At 40.4% G+C, this 22958-nt stretch overlaps 1 protein-coding gene across 1 annotated transcript in view; it reads right to left on the bottom strand.

Moving 5' to 3' along the window:
* Positions 1–22958, bottom strand: part of NUDT3 (nudix hydrolase 3) — a 134404-nt gene that overhangs the window by 37005 nt on the left and 74441 nt on the right. The window contains exon 2 of the mRNA XM_019660876.1: positions 19200–19310. Within this exon, the coding sequence (XP_019516421.1) occupies positions 19200–19310 (111 nt within the window). The remainder of the gene's footprint in view (positions 1–19199; positions 19311–22958) is intronic.

Here is a 22958-nt window from a genome sequence, read left to right as displayed (position 1 = left end):
CATCTTAGCTGTGGAGGGCAGTGTCACTGGCCCTCATATGTGGGATCCGAACCGGGGCCCTCTGGCATCCCAAGCGAGTTCTTAACCATCGCGCCACTTGGCCGGCCCATATTGGGGAAATTTTTAATCCTGAAAGTTTCCAGGGAAAAAAAAAATTTTTGAATCTAAAAATAAGGTAGTTTCCTTCCCACTTCAATCTTTCTGCGACTTCACAAAATATGCCACAGAAGACACTGCAGGTTATGGCGGTGGCATTTTTTCCCAATTGTGAGCATTAAAAAAATAGGGCAACAACAAAAATTAAATAAACCCAATGCCAAAAATATAAATGGAACTTGAAATTATTTTTTGAATTTGCAATTAGTGAAGGAGTCTTACATGAATCTGCCTTCTAGGCCAGCTGAGAATCTGAAAAATCAGCATGAAGGACCAGCTTTAGAAAGGACAAGGGACGGAGGTTAACAAAAGCTTAAAAAAAGATAGTCCAGCAATCTTCAGTGATTCTAATGTTCTTTACCTAATAGGCCTTTCAATTTTCTTTCTTTCTTTCTTTCTTTCTTTCTTTTTTTTAAGATTTTTTTGGGAATTGGAGGAGGGGAACAGACAAGTTGTTGTCCTTTTGTTGTTCAGTGTAGTTATGGAGGATGTCGCTTCACTGGCCCATGTTGGTATTATCATTGCGCTCTTCCTGGGTGAGGCAATCGCTTGCTGGCCATCGGACGGCCACTCATGGCAGCTCTCGCCAGCTGCCGGCCACTCACGGTAGCTCACTGGCAGCCTATGCCGTCGCCTGCCACTCAACGGCAGCCCAGCTCCAGGTCAAGATGTTATTCGCCATCTTAGCTGTAGAGGGCGCAGCATCACTGGCCCTCATGTGGGATCTGAACTAGGGCCCTGCTGCTCAGAGCTCCCCAAGCCAACTCTTAACCAACACACCACTCGGCCGGCCCTCAACTTTCTCAACAATAATTAACTTTCATTTTAAAGGCAGAATTGGCAATTTCAGTTTGAAATGACAAAAAAATTCAATTTTGCCAATTATCACTGTAAAGGTGATCTTGCTCTTACCAAAACATTTAATATGTCATATATTCAATTCACTCAACAGAGAGAACAGTTTATTTGAAAGTAGCAAGAAACTACAATTACATTTCTCCCTCTCCATTTGCAGCTGAATGGTATTGTGCATTTTTTATTTTAGCCATTCTAATGTGTGCTGGTTTTTCTTTCAGTTCTCATAAATCTCAGTGAAAGCACGTCATGGAGGAGCTCTTGGTTGAAAATGATACTCTTCCCTTCTTTAGATGCCTCACTCTCCATTCTAAAAACCGACTTCAAAAGCTTAGCACTTTTGAGTATTTTTATGGCCTACTTTGAAACCAAAACCCTATCTGTTCTAGGGCATGATATGGAGCTCTACCAAGTCTCTCAACTGATGGAACAGGCTGTTCAGATGGCATCCCAAGCTGCCCACTTATGCCCTTCAGTCATTTCTCAACCCCAAAAGGGAGCAAAGAGGAACAAAAATCAAGCCAAATGGAATGAAAATTTTAGTGGCATTCAAGGAATCTTTTAACAACTGCCACCTCATCTTAAGGGCAGGATTGTTCAGTATGAAGAGATCCAAATAAGCAAGAAGGACAGGCAGATGGATGAAAAGGTATTTCCTTTGGCACAGATGTAAATGACCTGCTACTTACAGTATACATATGCATACATTTTATCTATTTTTTAAACTGTTAATTTCCCATCCTCAACACCATGGCATTTCTTCACCAATAAAAGGTAATTACTATATAAACCATTAGGAAAACCCAGCAGGATTCAATGTCTAAGACTGTCAATACCATGGTGATTTAAGCAGAAGGAATACCAAGTACAAAGGCCCTGAGGTGGAAAGGGCCTGGCTTCAGAGGAGCAGTAAGAGGGCTGCCAGTATAGGTGGAGCACCCTGAACCAGAGAGGAGTGAGAATGAGGTCCCAAAGGGAGTCAGATTCCAGGCCATTCTAAGGGCTTCAGTTGAGAAAGCCTTCGAGTGACACGATCTACCTTAGTTTAACAGGGTGTTGAAAGAGACTGAAGGGGTTAAGAGTAAGGGGGTGGAGTTGGGCTGAGGAATCATGGTGACGGTAACTTGGACCAAGGTGGTAGTGATAGATGGTGGTTGTGATAGAGAAGTGGTCGGATTCTGGATAAATGTATTCTGAAGGTAGAACCAACGAGATTGGCAGATAAACTAGATATCGGGTGTGAGAAAAAAATCAGGGGGCGGCTGGGTGGCTCAGTTGGTTAGAGTGCGTGCTCTGAGCAAGAGGGTTGCTGGTTCAATTCCCACATGGGCCAGTGAGCTGCGCCCTCCGCAACTAGATTAAAAAACAGCAACTGGACTTGGAGCTGAGCTGTGCCCTCCACAATTAAGATTGAACGACAACAACTTGACTTGGAGCTGATGGGTCCTGGAAAAAACACACTGTTCCCCCAAAAAACACAATGTTCCCCAATAAAGTAAAAAAAAAAAAAGAAATCAATGGTAACTCCTCGTTTTTTGGGTTAAGCAACTGACAGGATGGAGTTGCCATTCACTGACATTCATTGACATTCACTGAGATGTGGAAGACTACCGGAGGAGCAGGTTTGGGAGAAGATAGTGGAACCCCAGGTTTTTTTTTTTTTTTTTAGCTGAGCCATCCTGCTACCTGTTGGCAGCTCAGCGGCTGCTCAGCTCGGGCTGGACTTGAACTGCTGTTGCTCAGAGCTCAAACTCTTGAGCGAGCTCTTAACCAACTGAGCCACTCAGCCGGCCCTATCAGTTTCATATATATTATATTAAGTTTCAGAAGCCTACTGGACATCCATATAGAAATGCCAAGTAGTCGAGTTAAGGAGAGCTATGGTTGGGGATGAAGGCTGGGTCCTTCATTCATCCATCCTCTACCTACCTACCCACTAATCCAACCACTTACCTACTATTGGGTTGTTGGAAAAGTCATGACGTATTTTTCTGTTTTTCGTTGCAAAAATGCGTCAAGACTTTTCCGACAACCCAATATATTTAAAAGCCTTGAGACTGGAGGAGATCACCAAGGAGTAGTCTAGGCATTGACAAGGAAAGAAAAGACAAAGAACTGACCTTCAGGACATTCAGCCTTAAGGGAGGAACTAGCAAAGACAACACAGAAGCAAGAGAAAAATCAGGAAAGTGTGGAGTCCTAGAAGCCTAGGAGAAAAAGTTATTCAGGGCTTTTTCCCAACAGTATTCTACTTCCAGCCTTTGATTCTTCCAGCTGAGGTCTCACATCGTGCACAAGCCATCCCAGTTGTTCCTTGTCAGAATTCACGTCTCAGAGAACCAATGAGATAACGTGATTATTCTCGCTTTAGGTTTTGTTGGGCAGCAATAAGTAGCTGACAGTTTCTAAATTCAGAATTGTCAGCATCACCAACAAAAGAACTCACATAAAAAAATCTAACAGTGATATTCTTTAGTTCTCAAGCTGATTAGCACATTCGATGATTCTTCATGTATTATTCTACTCATACACCTTTAAAGATTAATCTGGTCATCTGGAAACATAGTAAACTGTCCCAATGATCTCCATATGAGAGATCAGCCCTTTCCCAAATACCTTATCTTCACCAATCATTTTAATTTAAATTAAAAATTCTAATAATAGCAAGAGCAGATTTCAAAGCTAAAAATAAACTTGCATCAAAAGCAAAAACAAAAACCTAACTGAAGCTTTGCCACCTGCCCCAGAAATGGCTTTTCTTTCATTTCCTTGCACCCAAGGAAAAGACAATACAGAACAGAATTTCAGCAATTCTAATTTTAACCTTTCTGAGAGCAAATATATCCCTTTGGAATTCCTTGGGGTATTGGGACTATGCCACTAAGTACTTTAAATATTGACTTTTACAACTGCTTGATGACTTCCCATTTCTGCCCAGACTCTGAAAAAAATGATGGGGTTGTAACAAACCAAAAATATTTACATATAGCAAAATTTCCCTCCCCAGAGGTAATCACTCTACTCAGTTTATTGTCTTCCTTTCCAGCCTCATTCTAAACATTTACTTATATATGAACACATACAAATGTTTTAGGACATTTTATTCTACACAAATCTATCATAGTTGCCATTTCATTTAACTAAACATCTTAAATCCCATATTGGGATTTGTAGATTTCCTTTATTATTTTTAAACTGCTAGATGATAACAGATAATATGAACATGCCATAATTGATGTACATTCTCCTATTGATGAACACTTTGTTTCCAATTTTTGCTATTACATATAAAGCTGTGATGAACCTTTTGTACGTGCTTCTTAGCACCCACGAAACAGCATTTCTCTACAGACACTTAGGAAGGAAAATGCTGGGCTAATATGTAAACCAAGTAGCACAGAAAGTTACCCGATTTGGTCAAGGTCTCCGAGCCTGTGGTGAGAGAGGAGGGAGCGGGGCTGAGATAAGAGAAAATGACAGCAAAGAGCAAAGTCAGAAAACCTCTGCCTCCTACTCTTTCCTATTTTATATTTTTCACGGACCTCCCAGCTCACATTCATGTCTGATATTTGAGGACACTGTTGAGAAGCCTATAGTCAAGTAGGGAGGCTGACAGTCAAAAACAAAGGAAATACACCAACATGTTACTAACAGGAAAGATGAAAATTTTAAGTTTGTTCTTATTTTCCTGTTTTTCAAAATGTTCACACTGAATAAGAATATACAGGGAAAAATACTTGAAACTTACGTTACAATGGGATGGTGGAAAAAGCACTTATACACATCAGCTTGGAAAGTCATGAAAGCTTCCATAAAATGCAGTGACTGAGCTGAAAACTTAAGAGGTGAGCTGAAGTAGCAAGGGGATAGGGCAGGCTTTCTATCATGGCTGGAGGCAACCACATCTATTATGTCAGATGTGTGGCATGTCCTGAAATGGAAAACAGTTGGAATGACTCATACAATGTCCAAGAGGCTCTTAATACAGGCTGCCCCCTGCATCATCATCGACAGAATTCATTTTTTAAATTTTAGCTAATTTTATAGAAGCAAGATACCAGCTTATTTTAACTGGCATTTATCTGATGAGTAGTGAGATGGATTTTTTTTTTCCTTGTTTCCTCTCCACTTAGAGGTGGGAAAGCCTCTAAGGAAGAACAACCACAACCATCTTTCCCTGTCCCTCCATGAGTGTGTAAGTTCCTGTGCAGAGCTATTCTCACCCATGTCCTCAGGTCCTAGAACCTCCTCTGTCAGGCCAGCCAGGCTCCCCACCATCCTGCTGTATTCACGACCTGCTCTTTCCCTCTACACCATCTGCCATGTTCAGGACACTAGCTCCACCCTAACTGAGCCAACAGCAGGAGCTTAACAAGTTACTAAGTAAGCATGAGTAACTAAGCACCCAGGATCTGGGGGACAAAAGAAGCTCCCAGATCATTCTAAATAGTTTTTCCACTAGCGTGACTGCCCCAAGGCACACTACGGAAATCTATGAGAGTGTTATTGGTTATGACGATGATTGGAGGGAACAAGCATTTAGTAGGAAGGCACCAGGAGTGCTAGGCATCCTGCAATAGGAAGGATGGTTTCACCCAAAAACTGTTTGGTGTGATTTTTCAAAATCTTGCCACACATTTGTGTGGGTGGGAAACCTGGTTTTAACTATCTGAGCCTAGAACTCAATTCTTTTCTAGCCTATGAACGTTAATACAGGAGATTATTTGTATAAAAATAAATACATAAATATAAAAAATAAGTAAATATATTTAAAAGAATATTTATTTAGTTATTAATTATACAAAGGAGGTATCAAGTCTGACAAGATTGAGAACCACTCTGGTCTAAGCAATCATTTGCAAATGTAGGAGGACGGTTAACTGAGCATACAAGAGTCCGCCATATAATGCCTATACCTCATCAACCCACATAATAAAGGGCACCTACAGGTCAACGGTCTACACAGGAGCAATACAACCCCCTCGCCCCAAAATCAAGTTCTTAAGTTGTATTTACTAATTTTTTTTTACTATTTCTGTGTCTGGAAGGGACCCCCAAATGGGGTAAAAGAAGGGGTATATTAGGTACACTTACCTAATGTGAACTATAATCCAGGTTTACAAAAAGAAGATAAGTATACCCTCCAGCTGATGCCAACTGTTTGCTATTAAATATTGTCTTCTCATTTACCACCAACTCAAAGCAACTCAGATCCAATCCCTAAATAATTGAAAATAGTACCAAGGGCTACTCCATTCTACTCCTACTAGTACCCGCACCCCCCCCCCCCCAAAGCAGTTAGTTCACAATTAATAGCTTAGAATACATCCTCAGGCTATATAATGCTTCCCCAGATAATATCAATAATGCAAATATATCCATATTATTTATAAAATGATAAAGCAAATCATGTTATTGAAAACCAGTATCTTAAAGGAAAAGAGATACAAATATTTTAAAAGTTAAGATAAAACCTTTTCACGCTGGGCTGGCCGAGTGGTGCATTGGTTAAGAGTTGGCCTGGGACACCAGCTTTGAGCAGCAGGGCCCCAGTTCGGATCCTACATGAGGGCCAGTGACACTGCGCCCTCTACAGCTAAGATGGTGAACAACAGCTCGACCTGGAGCTGGGCTGCTGTGAGTCACTGGCGACAGCATAGGCTGCAGGGGAGCTGCAGTGGGGTACCGTGAGTGGCTGGCAGCCGGTGTGAGCTGCCAAGAGCCGCCGTGAGTAGCCGTCCAATGGCCAGCGACTGATCTGCCTCAGCCGGGAAGAGCGCAATAATACCAACATGGGCCAGTGAAGCGACATCCTCCACAACTATACCGAAGAGCAAAAGGACAGCAACTTGTCTGTTCCCCTTCCCCGATTCCCCAATGAAATCTTAAAAACAAAAACAAAAAACCCTTTTCATGTTAAATTTGAGATGGAAATGTTAACGTGAAATCATGATTTTTCTTTTTGCTTTCTATTGCTGTCCGCTCAGAGGGCCTAGGAGCAGTCACATCCTAGCAGTGGGCACACACCTAGCACCCTAACCTTGGTTTCTAAATAACATTCTCCACTAAAAGGGAACTCTCTGGAGAAATGCTTGAAAATAGGTCTGGGACAGGAAAACTCAAGGTGAGCCTAGAATATCCTACTGCATTACAGAGCAAGGAAGTACTCGAACAATGAAAAGGTCATGCCAAAAGTACACAAGGATGAGTAAAAGGGTGCACACTGACCAAATATGGGACAATTAAAGCAATGAGAATAAAGACTGTAAGTGGTTATAATACACTGAAAAAAAAAATCCATGAGTCCAGAGGGGTATTTAAAATGATAGAGAGTGCGTGAGTGCACACGTGTGTGCAAAGGGGGAAGAAGAAGAGAGCTTTCCTTTACAGAAGAATTTCAGCTAATAAAAAAGTTAGGGCTGGCCGAGTGGCGCGATGGTTAAGAGCTGGCTTGGGAAGCCAGAGGGCCCCGGTTTGGATCCCACATATGAGGGCCAGTGACACTGTCCTCCACAGCTAAGATGCTGAACAACAGCTCAACCTGGAGCTGGGCTGCTGAGAGTCGCTGGCGACGGCATAGGCTGCAGCTCCTGCCGCAGTGGGTTGCCATGGGCTACCGTGTGTAGCTAGCAGCCGCAGTGAGTGGCCGTCCAGAAGACAGCGACTGATCTGCCTCGCCCGGGAAGAGCGCAATGATGGTGCCAACTTGGGCCAGTGAAGCAACGTCCTCTACAACTAGACTGAAGAACAAGACAACAGCAACTTGTCTGTTCCCCTTCCCCCAATTCCCCAGCGCTGTTCCCATCCCAATTCCCCAATAAAAATCTTAAAAAAAAAAAGTTAGAAAGAATCATTGTTATGCAGTCTCTAGTGTACTATATGATTTGGTAAGAATCATCAGTAATGCTCAACTATTAGTTGAAAGCTTGCTTGGAGACAGGATATTCATACAGTGCAGAAGAATTGCTCAATGGATTACTTACCAATTTTGCTGCATAGGGAGAAATATACTTCTACAGTGGAAAGATCTGTCAGTTGTTACCTAATGAAATATTTCATGACTAATGGCAAAGTAACCTGACGCTTGCCTCCTAATATTAAGTATTAGGAAGGGCAGCGCCTGTCAAAACTGTCCACCCTAAATCTAATCAAGCCTCTAGACCTGTGCTGTTCAATATGGCGGCCATTTATTCACAGATAGAGATAGCTAATGAGCACTTAATATGCAGCTGGAGTGACTGAGGAACTACATTTAAATTTTAATGTTTTTGTTTTGTTTTAAAGATTTTATTGGGGAATTGGGGGAGGGGAACAGTGTTGGGGAATTGGGGAAGGGGATCAGCCAAGTTGTTCTTTAATCTTCATTGTGGAGGGTGCCAGTCGCCATCTGGCTTCCCGTCTGTCAGCAGCTCATGGCCTCTAAGCTCAAGGTGCTGTGTTCAATCTTAGTTGCAGGGGGGTGCGTAGCCACCATCCCATGCGGGAGTTGAACCAGCAGTCTTGTTGTTAAGAGTGCACACTCTATCTACTGAGCCATCTGGGTGGCAACTCAGCTCAAGGTGCCAAGTTCAGTCTTGGCTACGGGTGGGCATAGCCCACCATTGAACAGGCAATCTTGTTGTTACACCAGCTGAGCCATCCTGCCACCTGTTGGCAGCTCAGCAACAGCTCAGCTCAGGTGCAGTGTCACTGGCCCATGTGGGAATCGAACCGGCAGCCCTGTTGTTCAGAGCTCACGTTCTTAAACCAACTCTTAATCAACCTAGCCACTCAGCCAGCCCAAATTTTGTTTAATTTTAATTAATTTAAATAGCCATATATGGCTAGTGGCTACCATATCGGACGGTGCAAATATGGAACATTTCCATCCCCTCATAAATATCTCCTAGACAGCACTGCTCTAGACTAAGAAATACATGGGATAAGGAAATAAGTTAAAGTGTACCAAGAAGACACAATCAAACAAACCCAGAATGTGAGACAGTCTATTAGATAACTACCCTGAACTCTCTTAAAAAGTCAGTTTCATGGGAAATGAGGGCGTGGAAAGGCTGGGATTATGATTCTATCATAAAATAGCTTCAAAAGACATACAACCAATTGTAACTTGTGAACCTACATTATGTCATGATAAGGAAACATATAATAGACATTTCATAATTGGGGATATTTAAATGGAGTAAGTATTAGATGATATTATGGAATTATAAATTTTCTTAGGTGTGAAAATGGTATGACGGGTTACTTAGAAGGCTGGCCTTATTCTAAAGAGATGCATGCTAAAGAATAGAATTTAGAGGCAATGTGTCATGAAACCTACAATTTACTTTCAAATGGCATAGTCAAAAAAATGTATGCATATAGAGAGATAAAGCAAATATGCAAAAAAGTCAACAGATAGTATATCTACAAGAAAGTATACAGTGTTTGTTTTACTATTTTAAAATATTTCTTATATGTTTGAAAAATTTCACGATTAAAAAGTTGAGGGAAAAATAAGCAGCCATGGAATTATGGCGATACCCTGTCACCTCTGTGCTTTCTGGCTTTTCATTCTGCTAGGAATATGCTACTTTTATACTCAGAAAAAAAAGCGAGCAATGGTAGTCACCAGCTTAATCAAGTAATCAAACTGGCCACACCAACAGCATCATTATGTGCTAGAAAGAGAATTTAAAAGCCCTCAGAATAAGAGCCCTATTCAGATTATACTGTTTATATTTTTAAGGTTAAAAATTTTACAAACAACTCTAACACCAATTCCTAGTTAAAAGCACCTATATATTTAAACTAAAAACGGTTACTAACACAAATATGTAGTAACATTTTGAATACCACTTTTCATTAAGCCAAGAATATCTATCTAATTAAGTATTTTTTGTAAAAGCTAAAATGACAGTTACGTTCGTAGAACTTCTCAACCATTTTAAGGATGACTAGAAGTAATCATGAAAGTAACCCAGGAGCAGCCATTTAAGCCACTTCGTAACAGCCTTGGAGGAGAGGCACCCTTCTCTGAAAGAAGACCTCATAGCTCTGGGCAGAGTTGAATTACACCCTCAGCCACATGAGCACAGAGCAAAAGCTGAGCACAGGGATTATCACAGCACCTCAACCAGGCTCTTCATAGGAGGCAGTGTCTTTGCCAAGGTCTCCTTTTATCCCTGAACTGTAACTGAGAGGAAAGGCCCTTTCTAAGTTCTCAGCTACTCAAAACAAGAGCTTCAATATGGATTTACTTAAGGGCCTTTGCCAGAGAACTGCCGGATTCATTCTGTCCTGTAACATAAAATGACCTCACCTCAGCTTCCAAACAAAGACCTGGTAGGTTTTCTCTGGTCATGTTATACATTCAAAATTATTTTTCCTAAGAAAAGCTCTTAACTTCTTTTGTTGTTTCTGTGTATATGCTTTCCTAGGAGGGCAGAATAAAGATGTTTCCACACATAAAAATGTATATCCATATTAGGTGAACAAAGGCTTTCCTGAATTTTTTAATTGCTAAGCTACATTTCCCATTAAATTATGTAAAAAGAATAAATCATCAGAATAAGATCATCACATATGTATTAAGAGACATGGTAATTTTTACATTTTATAATCCTGTCACCAAAGGAGCTAAAAATATCTGTCTTTTTATCAAGCAAAAACTAAAGACACAAAAACACAATCTGTCTTAGGGAAAGTGGCGTCCACCGTATTGTTGCACTTCATAGTTTCCTCCTCAAGATCTTGAAAATGTTTGGCACATAGTAAGTAGTTATGCTTATTTTCTGCTCAACTTTTTATTTTAAAAAATTTCAAACATATAGAAAAACTTTTTCCCCTATTTTTGCACCTATTTTTAAGATAAGTCTAGAGGTGCATATAGCCTTACATATACATTAATTACTAACAGTTTGTATTTGTGTAATTTAAAATTCCTTAAAAATTAAATCATGGAAATTCAGAGAATGCTATCTAAATAAAGCCTGCTTTTCAACAAACAAATGGCATTGATTTGTGAGCTCTTTTGATTTACAGTAACTTACATCTGGATATATTTTCTCATATTAACATTTCCATTAAACAGTAAAATATTCCCAAGGTTAAAAAGCTTTATTTGCTTTCACTTATCATTTGGAGACATAAAATAAATAAATAAATAAAACTATGTTCTTCCAAGAGGTTGGAGCTTAGTTTATAGTTCAAAAGAAGTAAAAATCTGGAATACAGCTCATTCACCTAATTAAGAACACATCTTTTGGTTGTTTCTCATTATAAGTCTTTTAGTACTACTACTAGTGTTTCTTTTAATCTACATGCATGTACTCTTCTGATTAACAAACTTTGTAAAATTAGTTGCCTACAATGAAAGATCAGGAGATCTCATATGAAAATCGAGCTTTCAAGTCTCTCTTGAAACATCAGAGCCACACTGCATCTTTTTGTTGTTGTTTGAGAACCATCAATTCAATGATTTTATTTCATATAAAAGATACATGGAAAGAAGAGGATGAAAAGTCAAGTATACTTGATTTTCACATACTTGCCAAGTCTCACAGGATTCAACCACTTTGATAATTTTTTTTATTAATAACAGGATATACATATTAAAAGCCTCACATTGAAGTCCAATGCATATGTCCAACCCAGACAACAGATGTCCCAATGAATATGCAAACAATCTCTGGAAACTCATCTTCTCCTGTTAAACTTGCCCGGTCTGTACATGTTTTGCAGGACTCATAAGGAAGCCATTGGTGATGGTCCGAGGGTCTCCCTTAAGCCTGCCTCCCGCACTGAGAAGAGTTGGTGCTTCCCTCCAGGTCTGCATGGCTTTCTGTTCATCTGTGAACCGTTTTGTTTTTGTTTTTAATTAATCTGTACCCTATCCTCATCAGGGCTTCTATCACTGCTGATGCAAAACTAAAGGGACCTACTTGAGACACCATCAGAAAACTGAACAAAGCTATAGGATGTTTTTAAAATGGACTAAGTCACTGCAGAAATGTGTGAGCTATTAGGGGATGGACTGTGTGACAGCCACACTGGGTCTTAATTGCCATGTGCAACTACTGGCTGCTGGGCCCTCCCTACTTTGTCAGACACACGCACACTGCCCACTGACTGTCCACTTCCCTACAAACTTATGAGCTTAAGAGCCCTGGTCTACAGCATTACTTCCCATTTTACTTATCATATTGAAATGATTGAAAATATTCTTAATATATTATGATATATATTTTGTGTTTAAAGTTCTGGATTAAAAAAAAATCATGTTATTTCCCTAATAAATTCTGTGATACCTTATTCCCAACCTTCCATTCACAACTGTTTAGACTTGGCTAAAAAGTAAAGATGAAAATATAACACAGTCATACAGAACCATCACTGTTTTCTCCATTTCAAATAGAGTTAAACACTTAGCTAAAAAAAAAAAAAAAGGTTGTCAAAACAGTATCGTAGGGCCAACCAAGTGGCGCATTGGTTAAGAGTTGGCTTGGGACGCTAGCTCTGAACAGCAGGGCCCGGCTTTGGATCCAACATGAGCACCAGTGACGCTGTGCCCTCTACAGCTAAGATGGTGAACCTCAACCTGAAGCTTGGCTGCCATGAGTCGCCAGCGACGGCATAAGCTGCAGTGGGGCTGGCCGGCAGAGGGCATGAGCTTTCGTGAGTTGCCGTGAGCGGCCATCCAGTGGCCAGGGAGTGACTGCCTCACCCAGGAAGAGCACAATGACAATACCAACATGGGCCAGTGAAGTGACGTCCTCCACGACTAGACTAAAGAACAAAAGGACAGCAACTTGTCTGTTCCCTTCCCCCAATTCCCCAATAAAATCTAAAAAAAACCAACCCAAAACAAACAAAAAAACAGTATCTTAAATTATTCCTAAGTAGTCACATGCTTTTTAAATGTTCTACTTGTGTATAACAAGTGACATGAAAAATGGCTTCCCTGTTAGAGACAGTTCTGAGATGCCCTATGAGGACTTCTGGTTGCTATGATACATGTACGAGAGAGTACGACCATTTTTTTTGCAGGAACAGGGAACACACAGTACAGGAATTGAGATAAAAAGATATAGATTTTTAAGATTAAGTTCACTATGGCGTTTTCCGTGTTCTTATGTGAAAGTACAAATGAGATCATGAAGGGTTACAATAAATTCTTGATAGGCTGACATAAGATTAGTAAGGCTAGAGATAATTACGAGGCAGCTCGGAACTCTTGAGGCAACCACGAGCCTTGATACTATATTAAGGGCATCCAAAACACTTCCTTAAATGGAGGTGAATTAAGTAAAACACGCAGTGAAATTTTTACTGTATGTAAGTAAGACGGTGCATCAAAAACTTGAGGGAGGGCCTCAAAGTACAGGGAAGTGTAAGGAGACACCCCTAAACTGAAGAAATTTCCAAGATGGTGAGTTTATATGGCAAAGCAACAGGTGGCAAGGCAAGAGTCAGAAGAGTAGCAGAGAAATGTGATATTAAGACACAAGTGAGCAAGTCAGAGAACAAACTACATTTTTTTTTTATGCTAGGCCTATGTCACAGGTTAATTATCAGGCTACCCACAAATACTTTATAGTTTATACGAGCGTATACTAGAAGTGGTTCCATGGATGTGGGCCTTGCCCAGACATGAAACAGCAGATACAAGGAAATGGCACTTGGCCACACATTCTCAATTATCATCGCTGACTATATTTCTTCAAAGGTAGAACATATCCAATTTTGTAACCCTTGAAGAGAATGAAGTTGAAGGTATGCACATGATTTTCTCCTTCTGTTTCTGTTTTCAGATGTCCTGCATCTTTGTAACAGTGCTCTTGGTTTGGCTGAGGTGAGACTGGGTAAAACCACTGGAAATATAACAGATGAACAGGAGACAGAACAGGTTCAGGTCCATCTTCTCTCTTTCTTCCCTGTCGGCCAACAGTTTCACCTTTCCCAGTGAATTAGCAAGAAAGAACAGCTCTGAAAACCACACAAAGGGGAGCTTTTCTTTTTTATTACAGAGCGTCACATGGCTGACTCACACAAGCCTTTGTACCTTACAGATGCACTGTTACCAAGGCCCCTGCCTGGCCCTGGGAGAAGGCCTCCTCCTTCTAATCCTCTGAGGGTCACTATGACAGGATTCTGACTAGGAAGAACTCAAAAATGGAGGCAAACTTACAAAAGGGAATATTTGAGCAAATGCAACTGGTAATGTTTAAAGTGCTACAGATTTGTTTATGAAATCCATCCCCTATGCTGAAATTTTTAAGCTTGATTGAAGAAAGCTTCAGAACAGACTGAGTTAATGGTGCCTAGTTCTGCCAATGCCATGCCGAACTACTTAATAATTTCACTCCATTCCTGTTTGTTTATATTGAAAATTTTTCCAGTAACAAAATAACTGTATGTTCAATGCAGAAAACACGATAATCTATGAACTAACCCAAAGATAACCACTTTGAACGTTTGGGGAACATCCTTTCAGGGAGCACAGCAATAGTGTGGGTGCTGTGACCAGATGTTCTGGATTCAAATTATGCCTTGAGCACTTGAGCACATTTAGCTGGGCACAAGGTGGACAAATAATTTAATCTCACTGAACCTCAGTTTTTTCTCACCTGTGAAATGTAGATAACAGTTTCTATCTCGTAGGATCTCATGAGGATTAAATGGGGCAACATAAGTAAAAATGCTTAGAACAGAGCTTGACACATAGTAAGTGTACAAGCAGTGTTATCTATTCTTTCTATACAAATAGTTATATACATTTCTTCCCTATCAAATGGTTTAAGGTCATAAACACTGTTTCATAATCTGCTTTGATCACTTAGGGATGGGATGCAAACCTTTTCCTGTGTTAGTAAACAGGTATCTCTTCACTACACACACAGGAAGGACCCTTGGTAAAGCTGCCGCAGGGCAGTTCCTAAGCACAGGTTGCTATGCTTTTTGTAGCCACTCTCAGCACAGCTAGAGGACTAAGTAAGCAATCAGTAACTGATGCAAAGGTAAGATCAAAATCTTCAAAATGGCCATTAGCTGATGATGGGGCCCGGCAGCTCTGACCAAAGGTCGTAACTAGGTCAAGCCAATCAGATCCTCCGCAGGAAGCCTGAATGTGAGATACACATAGTCACCGGACAGGTGGAGCGGTGTACAAGGTTGGAGAAACGCAAAACAAAGAGTGGTAAGCAGGAGCTCAGAGGCTGAGGGGAGGTTAGAAAGGCAGCTCCTCCACAGTGGGAGGGAAGGGCTGGGCCACTGGGGCGATGACCAGGCTCCTGTGCCACACTGCTTTCCACTGTCGTCCACCCTCTGGGACACAACGTTCATTTCTGCACACATTGGCAGGGCAGCTGCTGTGACACTGTCATATTCTTCCTCATTCAACGGAGGGACCTGTAGGTATGTTCACTCCTGGCAACCTGAAAGGGCCTACCTCCACTGCATTTGTGTGGCGGCTCTAGTGGTCATGTCAATAATTTTAAGACACAACAATTTATTTTCTTAAGCACTTGCTATGTGCCAAGCGCTGGGGATTCAACAGTGAGCAAGAATGAATGGTGCCTGACAGCACAGAGTGTGAAGTCGAACACAGAAGACAAATGAGAGTATCAATAAAGGATGATAAATACCATGATGCTAGAAGTACCGACTGCAATGGAAACACAGGAAGAACAATGAATCTATAGGTAGAATCATAAAGACTTCATGAAAGAAGTAACCTTCAGGTTGAGACACAAAGTCAGCCAGGTGTGCCAGAAACTACAGACTGCTCACTCAATACCCACCCCCACCCATGGGGACTCCATGACCACCACCAGCCTTGTGAAGTAATAGAGTCCTGACGGGAACAGTGAACTAATCAGCATTTCCTATCAGGGCACCCAAGAGTCCTGGCCTCATTTAACAGGGAGGGCCGGCTTCTTTGGTGGGTAAGCATCTTTCAATACTGGGAATATTTAGAATGACATATAGAAATGTTTAAGAGAATCGAAATCACAGTATAAATATTTCTATGTTAAGGGGACCAGATATATTTTGTCACGTTTAAAAGAATTTGGCCTATTAGACTGTAACCTCATTTTTAGAAGTATAATTAAATAATTTATTTCTGATGCAATTTTAAGTTGAAAATCTTAAGTTTGTGTACACTGTGGGAATATTTAAAGAATTGAAGACTTCCTTATTTCTAAGTTTAATATATGAGATTCACAGGACTTTTTTGTTGAAGAGCTTCATAAGGTTTTTTTAAGTCAGACAACTGAATTTCTTTAAAAAGCAATCCAATATATAAAATTTGCAAATGCAACCTGAAACATCTGGTCTACGTATTATTCAAAGGCCCTTAAAAATGACTAGTAAAATCTCCTACGCTTACAGAGCAATCAGGTCTATACACATTATGAAAGAACTAAGTTTTTGAATGTGTACATTAAAGAAGTCATAACACTGTGAAAACTAAATAAACCCCCGAGTAGTGATTTCTGCTTACAAAAACTACTTTTCAAGGGCAATAAAAAGCATCAACCTACATCCTCTCTGATTCTAAGTCTTATTCTCTATTGATGGACATGGACTTGGAAAAACCACCCCTGCCATTTTATTTTGATGGAAGCCACTGAAATGTTTGTTTTTGTAATGACACATTTCTCTAATTTTTATTGTTTATACAAACATTTATTTGATACTTTATTCTAAAGCTCCAAGCAATCCACAGATATGTCTCTATCCTCTCAATAATGCTAGAATAAAGTACAGAGTATGGTAGACTCTCTGACTGGCAGGGGAATTGTGCTCAAAGTCATGCAGGATTCCTTGGGGATGAGAGTGGCAGGCTGAATTTAATGTCAAGCTGAGGATTCCCTTCAAGCCAGCAGGCAGGTAAGACACTGAACATGTGAATTTAATTACCTGTGCTACGTCATTCACTTCTCTTGTCACAAGTACTTAATTCCTACTTCACGTTATTTTCCCTTCTATAGTGTGCAATTTCCAGGAAACAAAAGGATAAGCAAGGTGTCCTATATCCTTTCCTCCTCCCTTCCTGCATTTCCTATGGCAACCATCTACTTTCCTACATCTTAGCTGCACTTGTATAACCCAGGGAGAATTCAACCATAATACTCAAAACAAGAATAGTAACAAGGGTGGGCCGAGTGGCTCATTGGTTAAGAGTTGGCTTGGAAGCGCGAGTTCTGAGCAGCAGGGCTGCCAGTTCAGATCCCACATGGGCCAGTGATGCTGCGCCCTCTACAGCTAAGGTGATGAACAACAGCTTGACCTGGAGCTGGGCTGCCGTTAGAGTGGCCGGCAATGGCGTAGGCTGCAGTGGGGCTGCAGTGGGCTGCCGTGAGCTACCGTGAGTGGCCGGCAGCCAGCATGAGCGGCCGTCCAATGGCTGGCGACCAATCTGCCTCAGCATGGAAGAGCGCAATGATCATAATACCAACATGGGCCAGTGAAGCAACGTCCTCCACAACTAGACTGAAGAACAAAAAAAGGACAGCAACCTGTCTGTTCCCCTTCCCCGATTCCCCAACACTGTTCCCTCCTCCAATTACCCCAATTCCCCAATAAAATCTTAAAAAAAAAAAAAAGAATAGTAACAACAATAGAAGCTTTCCTGAGACATGACCTAATGCAAATGTCCTCTACAAAGGCAGAACTGTCAGAGGTTCCCCTCCACCCCACCCCCAACTCCTAAAACCAAGTAGCAAGTTTTGCAAAAAGGTCTCTGAATGTTTTCCTTGATCTCTATTCTAGAACCATCACTCTATTTTGGGTCTTCCGACAACCTGTTTGAATCCACAACTGCCACAGTAACTCTGTCAAACATCACTTTTGCCTTAGATGCCTTAGAACCTACAGGAGCCAAATGGATTTAAATCAAAAGGATACAGTTTAGGTCCACCAACTGGTCCTACCACACTTAAGTCAAAAGTCAAACCTTTGGGATCCTCCAGAAAGAGCGCTGATAATTTCCATTTGGGATATTTCTTCAGGACTTGTATTGTGCCATCTGTCACAGAAGCCTGTATTAATCACTTTCTGTTCACCTAACTGTGTACTAGGCACAGAAAGGGGGATTTAAAATGGGAAACATAATCTTTGTCCTCAGAGATTATAATCTAGTTATGGATACCAACTGTATGATAAACCTGAGAGTGACATAAGCCAATGTCCGTCTGTATGAGCTGAGAGTGAGGAAAGAATTCCTTGAGTATTCCAAGGGACAGAATAGTCAAAGAGGACTTCAGCAAGGGATAGACCAAAAGAAATGTAGAATTTAGACTTGTACTAAGCGCTATCTTGTATGTCCTTAGAATCAGTCTTAAATCCCCTCTGGAACAAGGAAATGGATCGTAAACACTACCCATGTGGTAAGAGCAAGTAAATGGCTGATAAAACCCACACCACTGAGGAGTCCTAAGTGAGATAACATAAGCAGAACAAAGCAAGGTGTCGCCATAAGAGGCGATGGAGAAACATTAGTTCCTTCCTCCTGGTTTGAATTGCAATCTCTTTCTCCGTTTCCCCAACCAAACTGTAAGCTCTTGAAGTAAGGGAACTAAGGGTCTAAGACTTTACTTCTTATGATTATGGATTCTAGAGTATCTACTAAGATATACTGGGCATGGTCCAGAAACTCAACACATGAATGCTGAGTCTCATGTGACTAAATAAAAACAGATACTATTATCTCTTTAGCTGCACCATTAAGAGCTCTGGCTAACAGAATTGTTGCTTTAGTGACTGTTCTATGGCCAGGACCCAAGAAGCACAGGAGAACAAGGGATGCCTCCTCTTCAGCCAAAGGTTAATGAGAATGAACCATTTATACAATACTGCTTGTTCATATTTCTTAGAACTGATGAGCTATTCGATTCTTGATCTTCTGCCACAGGTAAGAGAGGCAATACTGGAAAAGATTCACGGGAAATCGCCAGGGGCGGTCTGGTCTAATTAGATACAGTCACTGCTGTGAGCCCTATCCCAGCACAGAGTGGTCCTGGTAAACATTACCACGTCACAACCCGATCACCCCTTTAATCAAGGAGGCACATGGTAACTGTTAAATGCCTTCTTTCTGTGATCATGAGTATGTTTATTCAGTAAGTGGTGACAAATTAAAGAACTACACAGACATGACAGATTCACGATTACAGGGTACGGCGTGCTGTTTCCTCCGTACATACCTCCTCGCAGACTTCACGGACTGCTGCCACACTCGGCTCCTCCTCAGGCTCCATGCCTCCTCCAGGGACAATCCATCGGTCTGGATGGCGACTACTGCTCACAAGTAGCACCTGAACGTCACAGAGGTCACATAGGTGGTTAAAAACAAACAAAAAGAGCCAACAAAAACATTCATACAATTTCAAAGTTTAGACACCACCGAAGTAAAAGTACCTATGACTCCTTTGTTTATACCTCTCCAAATCACTTATTGTAAGGCAGCTTTCATTTCTGTTTGAAAAAGTAGACAATCTGCCTAGTTAAAGCAGAAGGACATCTAAAACGGTGGCCGCTATCTCTACCTTCCTTTCAGACACGGTCATTTGTCCTATCTATCCTCTCCTTCATCCCTTTCTTGAAAGCCCTTTGAACACAGAACTGACAAAAAAGTTTATGGTGAGCTTGTGCGCACTGTGGAGGGCTGGAGGGAGGGAGCGAAGTTCTTAGCCCTGACTGGCACCACAGTCCCCACATGTCCCCTCCAAGGTTCTGACTTCCGTGTGTCCTGTTTCCTCTCCATCATATGCCACAGGCCAATGCAACGCACCACCCTAAGCTCTACATGTACACTAAGAACCTAATTCTCTCATCTACATGAGGAGAAAAATTTCTTTTCATCATGCTTTCAGCTGAGATAAAACTGGAATTTTTTTACTAGGAAATTTTATTAAGAAATTAAAAGAAAAGCAAATATACACACACAATATTGATATGGAATATAGTTTACTAATTCAAACAAGCAGCATTCTAGTCATGGCTGAAACAAAATCCAGAATTTCCCTAGTGCCTCTTCATTATCCCTCTCTGGGACAGATGCTAAACAAAATTAGCTGGACTCCTCATTTGGGGGTACAGTTGGGTTGGCTTATTTCCCAAACTAAAGAACTCCTCAACTGCTCCCTAAACCATCACTTTCGGGTGATATGTTTTGAGCCTCCATCCTTATTCCAAACCATATTCCTAACTTACCCTTCACCTCCCCTCCACGCCCCCAGCACTTAATTTCTACTCTGCAGTCAGCCTTATTGCCTGGAAGAGAATATTACTTCCTCTCCAGCCCTTACAGATTCCACCGCTGACTTCCAGTTATCTACCTTCCAGTCATCTCCACTCTCTCCCTGAAGGTTTCTGTAGTTATGAGCCCTTAGAAATGCTGCCCTTTTCTTCATCCTTAATCCCTTTTCTTCCCATCATCATAGATACTCCTGATGCTGCCCTACAAAATCTGTGATCTGTAGGCCACAGGGGACCATAGGTTTACAAGAAGGAAATCCATGAATCCACATGTAATCACTAACATATAGCCCATAGACTGAGAAATATATTATACTTACAAGCATTATTTTTTAAATGTATGTAAGTTCTGCCTTGATTAAAACAATGCAAAATAATTTAAAATAATACAAAATCCACAGCAGTTTCTGGTTGGTATGTACATATGTTTAATCAAGGGATATTAAAAGTACAATGTGGGGGTTTCGTGAAATTTTACTTTTAAATAAGAGTCCTCACTGGACTCCTACTTCATACCATGTACAAAAACTGACGCAAAATAGACCAACACTTAAATGTAAGCGCTAAAACTGTAAAATGGGGGTAAATATCTTTATGACCTAGGATTTGGCAAGATATGCCAAATTCTTAGACATGACACCAAAAACATGAGCAACAAAAGAAAAAACAGATAAACTGGACTTCATCAAAATTAAAAGCTTCTGCGCATCAAAGGACATTATTGAGAATGTGAAAAGGTGACCTACAAAGTGGGAGAAATCGTTTGCAAGTCATCCATCTAATAAAGGTCTGATACCAAAAATATACAAAAAACTCTTACAACTCAACAACAAAAAGGCAAACACCATTTCTCCAAAGAAAACATGCAAATAGCCAATAGGCACATGAAAAAATGTAACATCATTAGTCACTAGAAAAGTACACAGTAAAATCATCATGAGGTATCACTTTATACCCACTAGAATGGCCATAATTTAAAAAATAACAAGTACTGACAAGGATGTAGAGAAACTGGAACCCTCATACATTGCTTGTAGGAATGTAAGAAGAGTTCAGACACCATGGAGAATAGTTTGGTGGTTTTCCTCAAAAAGTTAAACACAAAATATCATGTGACCTAGCAATTCCACCCAGGTATATACTCCAAAGAACTGAAAACAGGTACTCAAATACACACAGATGTTCATGGCAACATTATTCACAATAGCCAAAAAGTAGAAATAACTCAAATGTCCATCAATGGATGAGTGGATAAACAAAATGTGGCACATACCTACATGGAATAGTGCTCAGTCATAAAAATTGATGAAGTACTGATTCATGCTACACAGTGCATGAACACTGAAAACTTTATGCTAAGTGAAAGCCAGACTCAAAAAGTCACACATATTGTATGATTCCATTTATATGCAACACGCAAAATAGGTAAATCCATAGAGACAGAAAGCAGATTGGTGGTTGCCAGAGGCTGGGGAGGGAAAGAATGAGGAGTAGCTATTTAATGGGTATAGGGTTTTATTTTGGAATGATCAAAGTGTTTTGAAACTAGATAAAAGTGGTGTTTGCTAAATGCCACTGACTTGTTCACTTTAAAATGGTTAATGTTATGTTATGTGAACTTCACCTCAATAAAATAAAACTAGTTTTAAGATCAAAGTAATTTTTTTTTAAAGCTAAAGGAGTCAGTGCCACTACTTGCTTCTTCAGAGTGTACACTCTACAAGAGCGGACCTTCCAGAAGTTTATTCTTAGTTTTATAAAAAATTATAAAGCTAAAATAATACCCTATTTCCATAAAAGAAAAAGGGATCATTGCCACACCCATTCTCCTCTAAAACTATGTCCAGCCTTACATTTTAAAAGGGTCCTTATCAAAAGAAAAATAAACCCAAATATAATCATGTTTGTTAATTCAAGTTAAAAAGTTAAAAAAAGAAGTCCTCCAAAGACAACTCTACACAATTGCATTTAAGTCATATCTATCTAATCTGCAAGGAAGATTCAGAAAGAAAAAGTTTAAGGGGATTAATCCTTCATTGATGTATTATATAAATACATGCAGTCTTTCTTCCTAGAGTTCTCCCACCTCCTGGCTAAGTGTTGACCAGCCATTCTAAACCTAAGCATTTGCTTAAAAGGCTGACTAGGGCCATCCAATTAGATTATAATCTAAATGAAAGACCTTTTCAGAGACATTTCAGAGCTAAGGCAAAGAGAAGGAAACCTCTAACATAAAGTATATTTTAATCTCTAAATTTTAATCACTGTGAAATATTCATTAAACCTAGCAACTGTCAATGCTTTGCACATGCAAAGTGTGACTACATGAGGTTAACACTGTGTAATACTGAGGCTGGGAAAGCAAGCAAGCTTTACTCCTTTGTAGTCACACTTCAAAGCAAACACTATTACCAGTAAATAGTTCTCAGTAAGTTTCCCTGATAAGCCATCAAAAGTTTACTGCAAAAAAACTAAACAAAACCAAATATTCTTTTCTTTAGCCAGAGGCTTTACTCCTTTCCTACCTTATAAAATACTAAGTGGTATTCTGGTTGCTAAAATTCTTATTTTGAAGCTTGATTTTTTAAATATAAAATTATCTAAAAAATAAAATAGCAAAGCACCTAAAAGATTTTTAAAAATGACACATAACAGGCCGGCCGAGTGGCGCGTTGGTTAAGAGCTGGCTTGGGATGCCAGAGGGC

This window comes from Hipposideros armiger, unplaced genomic scaffold, assembly GCF_001890085.2.
Source record: "Hipposideros armiger isolate ML-2016 unplaced genomic scaffold, ASM189008v1 scaffold_331, whole genome shotgun sequence".
NCBI lineage: Eukaryota > Metazoa > Chordata > Mammalia > Chiroptera > Hipposideridae > Hipposideros > Hipposideros armiger.
The sequence above is the reverse complement of the archived record's forward strand: the minus strand, read 5'-3'. Positions and strand labels throughout refer to the sequence as shown.